The 13,490-nt window shown below is 41.6% G+C and overlaps 1 protein-coding gene across 1 annotated transcript in view; it reads left to right on the forward strand.

The window, feature by feature from the left end:
* Positions 1–13,490, forward strand: part of GALNT11 (polypeptide N-acetylgalactosaminyltransferase 11) — a 46,125-nt gene that overhangs the window by 17,227 nt on the left and 15,408 nt on the right. Inside the window, exons 3-8 of the mRNA XM_027727826.2 lie at positions 2,132–2,255; positions 3,637–3,803; positions 8,167–8,292; positions 9,014–9,263; positions 11,308–11,425; positions 13,219–13,371. Coding sequence (XP_027583627.1) covers positions 2,132–2,255; positions 3,637–3,803; positions 8,167–8,292; positions 9,014–9,263; positions 11,308–11,425; positions 13,219–13,371 — 938 coding nt within the window. The remainder of the gene's footprint in view (positions 1–2,131; positions 2,256–3,636; positions 3,804–8,166; positions 8,293–9,013; positions 9,264–11,307; positions 11,426–13,218; positions 13,372–13,490) is intronic.

Here is a 13,490-nt window from a genome sequence, read left to right on the forward strand (position 1 = left end):
TGAGGTGAGGACCAGTCCAGAGGTGGCCATTTCTTTCCAGCTATTCAGTATGGGCCAGGAAAGAAATGGAGCTTTTTAACTGAGAAGTCCCTTGATCTTCAGACCAAGCGGTTCATTGGGTTGGTGAAAGCCAAGGAGAATTACAGTGCCAGGAAAAAGTCTACATGAATCATCAGGAGACAGCTCTTAGATCAGGTGCTGCAGGAAAAGGCTTCCTGTCTGTCTAGGATAGGACAGTGATAAACATGCAAAGCAAAAACAAATAAAAGAAAGTTGGCATATGTTACTCAAAACCAAACTGTCATCTGGGAGGGCAATTTTCTTTTTTCATTAATCTGTGAGTCACTAACATTGCTAAAGTAAAACTCAGATTGATGTTTTGATTGCAAAACTCGTATTTTCCAAGGGCTTTTATCTGCTGTTTGAACTGAAATCTTTCAGGCCTTTTGTGTGCATTTGATATTGTTCTTCACAAGGATGTCTTAAAAATATTAGCACTCCTTTTATATACTCAGAAGATCAGAACAAAAGTAGTGGTTGGACATGGGTGGGTTGTAAAATGAAATATTTGCCGTGTGTGTTTTAAGCTTGTGCTTGGTATGAAGAAAATGTTTTAAGCTGACCACAGCACACTGAGTGTGCCAGAGGGATTGAGCTGGGTGGCTGAACTGACCAGCTGGAGACCTTCCTTTGGGAAAGGATGTGGTTCAGTGGAGGACTGACTGACCCCTTTAGGCTGCCCTTGCTGGAGGAGGGACACTGCTACTGTAAACAGACTCATTTCTGCCCCCACAATGCAGCTTATCCACGGTGGGAGCACCACAGCCAGTCACAAGACACTATGTGGGTGTATCCCACGTCTTTTGCAGCTATCACTACCTAGCACTTCCCACTAAATGTCAAGACTAAAAGCCACAGGGTGGTAAATGAAAACGGTGGGAATGTGGTTGCATGGAATTGAGCTCAGTTGGCTTTTGCATCACACTTGAAAACTGGAGAACATGAGGTATGAGGAAATGCTGGGAGGACTGAGTTTATTCTGCCTTAGAGAGAAGGCTGCGCAGTGAGATTTTAGCAGCTTAATGAGAGGCTGTAGGGAAGAGGGAGCCAGACTCTCCCAGGAGTGCATGGGATTATGATAAGAAATTAGAGTGAGGAGGAGATTTCAGTTATGGAAGAGGAAAAACGTCTTCAGTGTGATGGTGGTCCAGTGCTTGAACAAGGAAATGAGGAGTGGTAGAATCTCCATCCTCGGAGATTCTGGAGGTTTTCAAGGTCAAATGCATGAGTTCTGAACAACCTGATCTAGCTGGAACTGCTCTTGGGAAGAAGGGTAGACCAGAGGTCCCTTACAACCTGAATTAGTTTATGAATGTTTGAAAAATATTATCCAGGATGTATGGTAGCATGTGAATGAGGAACCCTCTTGTTAACTGTTTTCTGCAGAAGCCCATGGCACTGAGTGAAGGCAGGCAGGACAGATTGAGGATTTAATCCTGGCCTCTGGCAGGGCACTTGCTTTTACCAACAATTGATGCTTCTGCTAAAGTAATCAATAAACAACAGCTCCGCTGCTGTTTTATTTGCTGTCAAAGGGCCAGGTGAGATAAACAAGAAGTTTACAGTTCTTGCATAGCTATTTTTATGTTACTGCAGACTTCAGAAAACTGCATGAAATTGGAGCTGCTGTTGTGAGGATTTCTACCATTGTAAGTGTATTTTCTCTCTCAAAAATCTCATTACAGACCTGTCACCTCTATGGATAGATGCTAATGCATTGTGTGCCAAAGTCTATCCTCTGCAGCTTGTTTGATGTTGGTTTTAGGTGATGCTGAGAATCAGAGGCCATGTAAGTGAAGGGAGTGTGTCTGATAAGGCAATAAACACAATGGAGCCATCAGTCTTTGGAGAAGGATTTCATTTTTTTATAGCTGCAAGGGCTACTCCTAAGGGCTGCCTGTTTGTGAGAGGGAGCCAAAACAGTTGCCTAAAAATGCACTTTGCAAAACCAGGGGGATTTTTAAGAACATAATGGAATTCAGGAGAGGTTAAAGCAAATGTTTCAATTCTTGATTGTTTCCAAGTGATATTTCTGAGCCTATTAACTGAGCTCGGTGTGTTTCTTCTGCAGGAATGATTTTTAATGAAGAAGATCAGGAAGTGAGAGACTTGGGCTATCAGAAGCATGCTTTCAATATGCTTATCAGTAATCGACTGGGATACCACAGGGAGGTGCCTGATACAAGAGATGCAAAGTATGTACTAATTTTTGGAGAGAATGTGGTATAGTTTCATGTGCTCAATGGCTTGTTACTCGCATTATACCTGATGTAGTATTTAACACTTTTGGTATAACATTTCGTTTAAACACTCTTTCATTCTCATGTGTTGCTGAATGCAGATTTTTCAGCTATTTAACAGGAGTGCTTGAGGTTAGGACTTTTATTCTTTGGTCTTTTCTGTGTTTTTTGAATGAGTATTGTTTCTGGAGATCCAATTTTTTTGCCTCCTGCTAAAGGTATGTGATAGGTTGTGCACTGCTCTGAATATTTTCTGTTAAAGAGCAGATATTTTTCTACGATCCATCTGGTGCATATGAGGAAGGAAGACCTCACTGCTGTAACAACAAGAAAAAATCCCAACACTGAATTGAAAAATAAATAAACCTACACCTATTTTTCTAGTGGTTTCTCTGGCGTGGATAAATGTAATGAATTGATGAAATGTCTCTCCCAGAGCTGAGTTCATTCGAAGTAGGTGGAAACTTTTCTTCAATACTTCTGGGTTTCCATTTTTATAGTTTCTTATTTCCATTGGATTCCCTCATGCCTGGTATCTTCATATGGCATTAGTCTGTGATAATGTGCCCCATTAGAAATACGGGCAAGCTTTGAAAATAAGGAGAAAGAAAGAATGATCTTTTGGTTTGAGCAGGATTCAGCTTGCAGATTAAGATGCTTAGATAAGTGCTTGTTAGTCAGTTGTCTCTGCTTTTGTTGTAATTAGCAGAGATCCAGTCAGTGCAGTTAATGAAGCATGCAGAGATCTTCAGCTGACAAAACACACTTGACAGCCTTAGGGTGAGCTGAACACTATTTAGACTCCACTGACAGCAGTGACTAGATTTAAGTGTCTTAATCTGCCCTCTGAATCCCAACCTTGGTTGTCTAAAGAGGCATTTAGCACCAGTGGAGGTATTCTGGGATATCCAAGCCAGTGTCCAGCAGCTGGCCAATAAAGTTGTGGCACTTATGTGGGCTTCATGTCATATTTGCCATTCCTGTACCTATCTGAGCTACCTGAGGGTACCAGACAGTGTTTTGACAACTGAAACAAGCCCTTAGTGTCTTCTGTTGTCTGCGTCTTGAGGATCTGTGATTCTTACTCCCACTCCAATCCATGATATCCTCTGTTTGCTAACAAGCAGCAATGTTAATTGCAAGTCTGTACTCTGTGGAGAGTAGCTCACTGTGCTGAGCCCTACTGTAGATGTTACATGTTTTGTCTCTTTATGTTCAAGTTAGAGGTTTTTCCTACACATTTAATGTTTGCCTGTTATTTATGAGGTTTCGGTAGCGACCTAGCTCTAGGAAAACCCTCTGAAAATTGTGACAAGTGCTGTATTTCTGTGTGCAGATGTAGAGAGAAGTCCTACCCTGCTGACCTGCCCTCTGCCAGCGTTGTGATCTGTTTCTACAACGAGGCCCTTTCTGCCCTGCTCCGCACAGTGCACAGTGTCCTGGACCGCACCCCCCCCCAGCTCCTGCACGAAATCATTCTGGTGGATGACAACAGTGAACTGGGTGAGAGACACTTTCAGTGATGTTTAATGCACTTCTGGATTTTCCTGTCTCTTCCTGTGCTTTATTGACTGGTCAAAATAAATTGCCACTGGTGCCATTTTACTGAGGAGCCTTGTATCGTACAGGCTTTAACATTCAAAATCAGGTTTTGAAGCTAATACTTGTAGAATCAAAGAATGTTAGGAAGTTGAAAGGGACCTTAAAGATCATCTAGTTCCAACTCCCCCCTGCCATGGGCAGGGATACTTCCCACTGTCCAGGTTGCTCAAGGCCTTATTTAACCTGGCCTTGATCACTTCCAGGGATGTGGCATCCACCTCCCAGGGTAACCCGTTCCAGTGTCTCAGCACCCTCACAGTGAAGAATTTCTTTGTAATAACTAACCTAAATTTTCCCTCTTTCAATCTGTGCCTGTTACTCCTTGTCCCATCACTACAGTTCCTGACGAAGGGTCCCTCTCCAGCTTCCCTGTAGGCCCCCTTCAGAAACTGGAATGCTGCTGTGAGGTCTCCACTAACCCTTCTCTTCTCCAGGCTGAACATCCCCAACTTTCTCAGCCTGTCTCTGTAAGGGAGAGACAGTCCTCTTATCTCACCTCTTACACACACTGAGTGTGTATTTGCAGAGGAGGTCCTTAGGCAGTTGTTTATAGTGTGTTTTTTTTAACAGCACCTTGCTGGTGCTGCTCAGGTGCTCAGAGCAGATCACAGGTGGGCGAGAACTCACTGTGAGCGCCTCTGAAAGGAGCTGAATGCACACGCTGAGCTCGGTCTGGCGGGTGAGTTGATGTGGCACTATGGAAACAGCACGTCAGTCTTTCGTACTTACTCAGCATTTCGGGCCGAGCAGGGGCCGGAGCTCAGCTTTGCTGGGAAGGCTCTGCGTGGCTCTCGAACAACCTCTTGTGGCCACCCCGGGAGCAGCTCTCCCTGGCTCTCGGAGCAGCCTCTGCTCCCGCAGTCCCGGAGGGGCCCCGGGAGGGGTGGGCCTTGCACAGTTGCTTCAGTGCTGTAGAAGGATTGATGCTTCGGCGTTTTTCTCTCGAGTGATGGACAAGGCAAAGACAGACACGCAATTCAAGCGTTTTGGCCCTTCAAATGCAAACGCCTGTTGAGGAATGTATTAACTTAGCACTTCTTGCCAGCAGGACTGTGCAAGTTCCCTGCTCACCTCTGTACAAGTCCATAACTTTTTGCATTTCTAAAATGATTTTTAGATTATTATTTTTCTTTAGCACATATAATTTTAGCTCCCTTGGTCCCATCTTTTGGTTTGTGGTTTCAGGTCTCTCTAAGAGACTGATTAGATATGTGTCAAGTAGAACGAAATTCCCCTGTTTATGCAGCAAGTTCATTTCTCTGAGGTCAGATCAAATGTTAAGATACAAGAGAGAACAAACACCACCCCTTGCTGATAAGAATGTGTAATATTTAAAACCTTGTTTTGTGTTTCGGGCGTAATATTCTTTGCTATAAAATCTCTTGTGCAATTTGTTGTTTTGAAGTTTCGTAACCCTTGTATTCAGAACTTGGCTTACTTCAAAACTCTTTTGAATATGGGAATGCATTTGATTGATGACTGTGTTGAGGCAGTGCCATCACTCTTCTGGTCTGTTGCTAATTTGAAGGCCAAATTAGGTTTAAAACATTCAAATAGCTATTTTTGTCTTTCTGACTTCAAATGAACATGTTCTGAAGCCAAAGGCAGGAGGAGATGTTGTTTACACAGAGAATTACTGCTCTTGTTGCTAATGATACTACAGATGTTTGCACTGCTGCTTAATTTTAATGGATGGATTCTTACTAAGGAAAGCTAAAGACAGGCAAAGTGGGTTGGGGGACTGAGGAAATGGACAAAAACATTGTCTGTCCTATGGATCTCGTGAGCTTGGGTGGATTGCTTGGTCTCTATGGCTCTTTGTTTTGTTTTTTAATTAAAAATTAATTTTCCCTTCATTACTCCCTTTCCAAAATGGTGTCCTAGATGGAAGCCTGCCTACTTCTTCAGCTTTAAATATGGTAGCTGTGCTGCACATCAGTGCTGTTGTGCAAAACTTGTGTCTTTGCACCTAGTTTTGCCTTAAAAAGCTTCTTAAACTCAATCATCAACAGCCTTACCAGCTAAGCAGTCATTGCTATGGCTCAGCTGAACCCACTGTTAAATTTTTCTTTCCACTCCCTGCAAGGTGAGATTTCTTTCTCTAGTGCAACATCTTCCTCCCTGATTCAGGCTTAACCTGTTATGGATCAGCCTAAGGATATGTTGAAGGCTGTTACTGGAGGCATTCTGCTGTGTAGAAGGAGAGACTGAAGAACAGAAAAGGAGCAAGTTGTCTGCAACTCAGTACTTTAAAATACTTGAAAATGATAACACTCCTGACTCCCATCCTAGGGTCCTTTTGTTTGGAGGAGCTTTTGTTACATAGATACAGAGGAAGATAATGCCTCAAGTAATTTTTGGAGACTGTCTGCTGGCTAAAAGGGATCAAGTCTCTCCTGGGAGCAAAATTTATCAGGCAAGCTGTATTGCAGCAGTTTTTTTGGATGTTATCAGTCTTCCCAGTGGACATGAAGCTGACACATGGAAACCCATCAACAGCAAAAATCCCAAAAAGTGCCTGAGGCTCAGCTGCCTGTTGAGGGTGGTCCTTGATGTGTTCAGTCCCAGGCAATGGCAGAGCAGTTCCCAGCAGAATGCCAGTTTGTCCTGATCAAAACTGTCCTCTTAGAGCACGTCAGCCGTAGGTACTGCTGGCTCTTACATTCTGCTGCTTGAGCCTGTGTTGTGGGCCTGGTTTAGCTCCCAGTATGGATGTGCCCTCTTTGCCTTTTTTTTTTTCCCCCCTTTTGTATCAGAAGTTTGCACCTGCCATCACACATGGAAAACTATTTCCTCTTTTATTGTGTGCACTTTCATGCAGTCTTATCTGCCATAAGTGCCAAGTTTGATAACTGACCTTTTCTGCTCTGCTGTAGCATTGTTTTCTACATGTTTACACTGTCTTTCTCTTGCTGTAATAAATCAGGTGAAGAATTATTCAAGAACTGTTTTATTTTAGGTTTGCAAATCCTTCTGTCCTGTGTATTTGGGTATCTCATTTGGGTAGGCCCCTAGAGATGATTTCATCAATTTTCTAGGAGTCTTTCTCCAAAAAAAATCTTTCCTATTGTCTCTGCCATATGATGTCATATTCAAGACCAGGGGAGAGAATTCCTGTGACCCAAATGAATCCTGTCTGCATCTCTCCAGAGACTTTTCCTTGTCCTAGAGTATTTTCCAGCACCATATTTACTATGTGTTACCTTCTCATTCTTTATCCACAATTCTGCCTTGCAGTGCAAGGGCTGAGGTCTGAACATTTGGAATTGCTTCTGGGAGTCTCCTGCCTGAAAGTTCCTGTTCCTCCTGAAGGTCACAGCTCTGGCTTCCACATATATTCCTTTGGCATTTAATCTTGTTAACAGCAACTTTAATGTTTGAGCTGACATTCTTCAGAATAATATTTCAGCATATCCTCTGTCAAAAGTCCATCTGCCTCTCTATAGCAAGGTTCTCTGTGAAGCCTCAGTTGTGTTTTTGTTTTTCTTCCTCATTTTATATTCCTCTTTGTTGCTCCATAAGCTTCTTAACTTGTCTTTCCATTACTTCAGTCTCCATGTGTCCATCTTCTCTTTAGCAGTCCTGCTTTAATGTTAGAAACCACTGTCCTCGGGTGAAAAAAGTATTATTCCTCTTAAAATTGCCATTGATGTTAGTTAAGTTGCAGTAGTGCCTGTAGACTTCAGTGAACTTTGCACTCCTTCAAAAAGCACATGCTGCCAGCAGTATCTTTGATCCTTTGGGATTTTAGAAAAGCAACCACTTGTGAGTGAGTTGTGCTTTGTATGTGCTGTTCTGTCAGCTAAGCAGGTGCACATAATGTAAGGTGTCTTCATGCTTTTTAAAGGCGTCAGCAATTGTTTTTGTGGATGGAATGCAGCAATTTAAGTAATTTACCAGAGTGAAATGGTTATCACTACTTCTGTTGCAAATGCCAGTCACCACGAGAAGAATTTGGAAATGCTATTTCTTTGTGGAGTGCCTTTTTTTTTTTTTTGTTCTTTCAGCAGCAGTAATTCCCTTTAACATTGTCCAGTAGTTCCAGTTAACTTGAGTCATGTCATACTAAAGGAATTAGAGGGCAGGTGGAGGATGTGGGATGACTGACTTGCCTTTTGATACTCCTGGTTTGAAGCTGTGCTGTGTCAGGGCACCCTCCTCATCAAGATTATGGCCCATTTTGGGCTAAACATCTTGGTACTTTAAACAAAGCTTTAGGAATTTCTATACAACTGTTGTTGAATTTGTGTTTTCCTTTCCTCAGCTGACTTGAAGAAAGACTTGGGTGACTATGTTAAAACTCAGCTTCCAAAAACCACAAAATTGGTGAGAAATGAGAAGCGGGAAGGCTTGATTAGAGGAAGGATGATTGGAGCCTCTCATGCCACAGGTACACTTCTCTTTTCCTTGCATACTTTGACAATATTTGATTGGGAGACTTCTCTTTACTTGCAGTGCAGCTTTTCAGACGTTGAATGTTTGACCTGTAGTTACTTTTGCCCAGTGTAGGAGCTCTGCATGTCATTCTGTGTTCTAAGCTACACAGCTTAGCATCATCCCAGATTTTTCTTCCTCTGCACTATCTCAAACAATGACTGCAAATTTGAGTGTCTTTTAAACCTTGAGACACTTTGAGTGTCTCAGCTGTTGGTTTGCTTTTTTTTCCCCCTTTCTTTAGACATTTGCTTTTAATAAAATGGGTTACTTTTTTAGAGTGGGTCAGTGAAATTGCAAAACAAAACCAGTATTGGACAAAATGTAGTGTGGCCACGTAGAATTTTTCCCTGTTCTTGCCCTGGCACGATGTTGTCTCAGGAACATCTCTATGGGCAAGATATTATGGTTGCAGAATACTTTCTGCCTGTTTTCTGTGCAAACTTTTCCTCTAAAATGGACAAACAGACTACTTGAGCACTTCATAGCTAAATGTGACTAGTCAGGATCTGTCTTCTGCATTTGTGACTGTACCAATCCCTGTGGAGTCTCTGGCTTATCAGCTTCCAAGTGCAGATACTTCCTCTCTGTCACACAGGGTGGTGAGGACGCTGCATAAGTGTTTGTGTTTCATATTCCCATGGATCTTTGTGTTTTGTGTGCTTTGGCCTCTGTAGGGAAAGTGCTGGTGTTCCTGGACAGTCACTGTGAGGTGAACGAGATGTGGTTACAGCCCCTGCTGACTCCCATCAGAGAAGATCGCAGGACTGTGGTGTGCCCTGTCATTGACATCATCAGTGCTGACACACTGACCTACAGCTCGTCCCCAGTTGTGCGTGGAGGGTTTAACTGGGGCCTGCACTTTAAATGGGATCTTGTTCCTTTGTCAGAACTGGAAGGACCCGAGGGAGCCACTGCTCCAATCAAGTAAGGTTCCTCCTGTGTGGTGTGAAGCTCTGTGTAACAGGTGGATGATCAGAAGCCCTTCTGAAGCCTTACGGAGTGTTACCTGGGTGTGCAGGCTTAAAAGGAGATGCCTAACCTGTCAAATATCTGACTTATTTTACTTAGAAATAGTTTTTGTTACTATTACCTATTTCAGTTTAATTTCTTGCATTTAATAATGAATTAGCTATATCTGTCCTATTAGGTCAAGAGAGCACACTTCTAAAAAATGCTTATAGAGCAGCTTTTTCTGAAGACAGAAGTCTTAAGGAGCATATGATATTCAGTATTAAATCTGTCCAGTAGTTTAATTTTTGAGGTATGCATTGATGTTTGTTTCCAGTCTGTCGATGTGCTTGGCTTAATGACAACTTTGGTACTGTGTTTGTGCCAGGAGTGCCTGCATATCCCACTAATACAGACTATAATTTCTGTGATGGAATGCTAAAGAATTACTACATTGGGAAAATCTCCGTTTGTGGTAATAGGAATTTGTTTTAGGCATCTTTTGAGAGTTATTCTGAAACAATACTCTTGGTAAAGCTTAACACTAGGACTTGAAAGTTACCTTCCTTAATCTTTTAACCACTGATGGCTGTCTCACCTGTACAGATCTGGCAACATCTGGTTCCTAGGGGACATGTAGCTGGTATAAAACAGTGTCAGCAGCCTTTCTTAGCAGCAGACAGATATGGTTGAGACACAGGAGTAGAAGCTGTCTCAGAGTGAATCCCTTCATGAAAAGGGCCAGTGCTGCTACAGCAACAGCAAGAGGCTGATGATGCTTTTTCTAGTTGCAGGTGTTGACCTCAGTACAAAATTCAGGTTTGTGAGGTGGAGGAATGTCACCTTGTTTACAAACTGACTCCTTGTGGATAGTGTGATATTTCTGTAAGATTTTCCAATTGAATCAGAAATTGGGCCTGCTTTCATCTCTCATTCTTTTTCCTTAGCCTGTAAGTGAAGAGCATTTCAGGCTGACAAAGCAGTTCCAGCACAGGGTTCTCTGCTGTCAACACTGTTGTTGCATTCCTTCAGCTCACTTGTAGGAAAAACTCCCATGGTCGAGGCAGAGAACTTTATAGTTGAAGTGAGTGTAATCATCTGAAAAGATGCCATTTTCTGAGTATGAAAGTGACTTTTTCTACTTAAAGGTCTTTGCCTACTTTGAAGAAGGAGCTGGCTTGCTATTTAACCTTTGAAAATGGCTTTCCATCAAATAAAAAGTTTTGCATTTTTAGAGACCTTCATAAAGAAATATTTTGGTGTTGGGGTGGAAAATTGAGAGCAATCTTTCAAATCAGGTTTTAAAGTGACAAAAACTGTAGTAGAAAATTGTGTGAGAACAAGCAAAGAAATCTTGACCTAGTCCTGGTTTCATCACAGGGGTTTGTTAACAAGGATGAGACAAAGCCAGTTTCTAGCCCATTGTATGTTCCAACTATATCATGTTGATCTAGCAGGTTTACTCTTTTTTTGTACTCTTTTATTATGGATTCTACTCTTTCTGCAGTTCAGTCAGTCCTGATCTGTATAATTTGCCTCTGTGAGAGGGGGAGGAACACAACAATGTGTGCAAATGTACATGTCTGTAACTGTAGGGGAAAATAACCTGTGGTAAAGACAGAGCTAATTAAAGGCAGCTCCTAAGTTTCACTGTAGAAAACTTGGTGAACTTAGCTTTTACTTTTTTACTGTATTTTAATTTTGTTTTGGTCTTGGTTCATTGGGTTTTGGGGTTTTGTTGTTTTGTTCCTCTTTCCCTGTCCTATCCCTTTTTCCTCAAGCTCACTCTATAAAGAAATAGGTGTTGGAGTAATGGAAGATCACAAATACCACTTACAGATCTGCTTTTGAAAACGTTTCAAGACTAGAACTGTCATCTGATGATTTCTGGTGTCTGAAGGGTCTAAATTGTGTTTATGTAGGTTTAAATTTGAGCTTTGGGACTAGCAGATTCAGCAAAAATCACTGGGTTGTTTTTTCCTCTAAAAGAAAATGAACTTCTTTCAATGGTCCTTTTTAGGTCCCCTACTATGGCTGGAGGCCTGTTTGCCATGGACCGTGAGTACTTCAATGAGCTGGGGCAGTATGACAGTGGCATGGACATCTGGGGAGGAGAAAACCTGGAAATATCTTTTCGGGTAATCAACTTTTATGTGCACTGGAGTGTGAACCTCAGTGTCCTGCTGCCTCCCTTCCCCGTGCCCAGTGTCTTTGGCACTGGAATAGCGACTTGAAAAGAAATTGGCACTTTTGTTCCCGGGAAGGATGCCTTCGGCACATGGGAATTGCCTTTACGATAATCTTCAAGTTATGTTTTAATGGGAGGATTAAAGAGGACTTTGAGCTCTGGAGTTGAATGTTTTTGGCTTTTTCTTTGAGTGTTTCATCATAGCTATAGAGAAGCATAAGAAAAGAATAATCATGCCCAGTTTTGAAGTGGGTTTATAAGCAATGTCTGATGAATTTCACAAGCTGGTTAGGGATGTGTGGCCCACAGCAATGTTGATAATATGTAAACTTAGTATGTTTTCTTAGGCTTTTTAGACACTTCAACCTCCTTTTTGAGGGCCTGGAAATGTAAATTAAGAGTGATGTAGAGGAGTCAGCTTGGTTGGAAAAATAATGAGAAAGTCATAATGAGAAGATTTGAAAGTGATGCTTCACTGGGCTTCCTGTATTTTGTCTCATCTTCCCTGTGACTGCACTGAATGAAAAACAACTCTTTGTGCTCATTGTCATGTTTATCTTTTCGCTGTTGTGAAGTGGATTCATCAACAGGTTTGACCGGGAGTCAAAAGCCTGAAAATGATACTCTATCATGACAGATATGAAAAGAGGATTAAAGAGTGAAGTTAGCATAAAAAAAAACCAACCCAAAACCAAACACAACCCCCTTAAAACTTTAGAGAAATCTGTCAAATTGGGTCCTTAGAGAAATCAAGATTAGAGTTCACAAATAACTGGAATTTCATAAATTTGAGTGATTTGAAAGGAGTATATACTGAATAAATAAAATCTTTCAATTTTCAGTACAAAATATAGTTATTAGGTATCTGAGTAAAAGTGTGTGGAGTTTGAGGAGATTATTTTTTTTACCTTGTAATGCACAGTTTCAATAAAAAGGGCTTTGAAAAGCTGGAGTACATTCAGAGAGTTTTATAACTTCTGGAAGCTCCTGACTCCCTGGGGGCGATCTGTAAAGAAGTTGAGTCTTTATCTTATCTAGGAGGAGTTTTAAAAGTGACTTGATTATAAACTGCTAACGTGAGAAAATTTTCCGAGATTGGAGAACATGTGAGTTCATCAAAGGGCCAATGATGGTAATTTGCTGGAAGCTGAAGTTTAAAAAGAAAATCTAAAAAAGAAATGGAAGTAGAGTGTAAAAAAATGTGGATCTCTGGTGCCATGTAACTGGATTAAGACTCCTGAATGTGGCATCTCAATGGGAACAGTGTTTCTAAATTCCCATATACTGAACAGAAACAAACAGCTGTGTCAAATAAGTGCTTCTACTTAATTGAAAAGCTCTCCAGGCTCCCTTGATGATACACTGACTGATCTTTGTTATCTATCACAAAAATGTGGACAATTTTCATGTAGGTAAATCAGTTTAGGGAACTTAATCTGCAAGTTGAATCCTAGCCCATGTATTTCAGTGTTTTCTGATAGGTCACTAGAGCATAACATTTTAGAAAATTTTCTATTTGTTTCTTGAAAAGAAAATGTGTGTTATGTGGAAAGTGCGATGAGATCACAAAAATATTCTTTTTTAACATGAAGATCTAATAAATTTAGTTTGTCAGAGAACTTGGCAAGTAGGACAACATTGCTGACACCTGCCATAATGTATAACCCTACTGAAGTATCCCTCGAAGGGCAGGAGGTAGTGAGCAATGGAACAATGAGGTATGTTCTGCTTCTGTGTGGACAGATCTGGATGTGTGGTGGAAGACTTCTGATCATCCCCTGCTCCAGGGTGGGGCACATTTTCCGTAAAAGGCGTCCCTATGGCTCACCAGGGGGACAGGATACTATGGCTCATAACTCACTGAGGCTGGCACATGTGTGGATGGATGAATACAAGGTAAGAGACAATTCCAGGTCATGAAATAAGGTTATTTACTGGTTGTTAACTGGCTTGTTTGTCAGAGGGCTGTGTCACAGTGGGATCTGCTATACCTCTAGTGGGGTTTTCTTTCTGTA

Source organism: Pipra filicauda, unplaced genomic scaffold (genome assembly GCF_003945595.2).
Source record: "Pipra filicauda isolate LSUMZ 115617 unplaced genomic scaffold, ASM394559v2 scaffold1_size10287979_pilon, whole genome shotgun sequence".
Classification (NCBI taxonomy): domain Eukaryota; kingdom Metazoa; phylum Chordata; class Aves; order Passeriformes; family Pipridae; genus Pipra; species Pipra filicauda.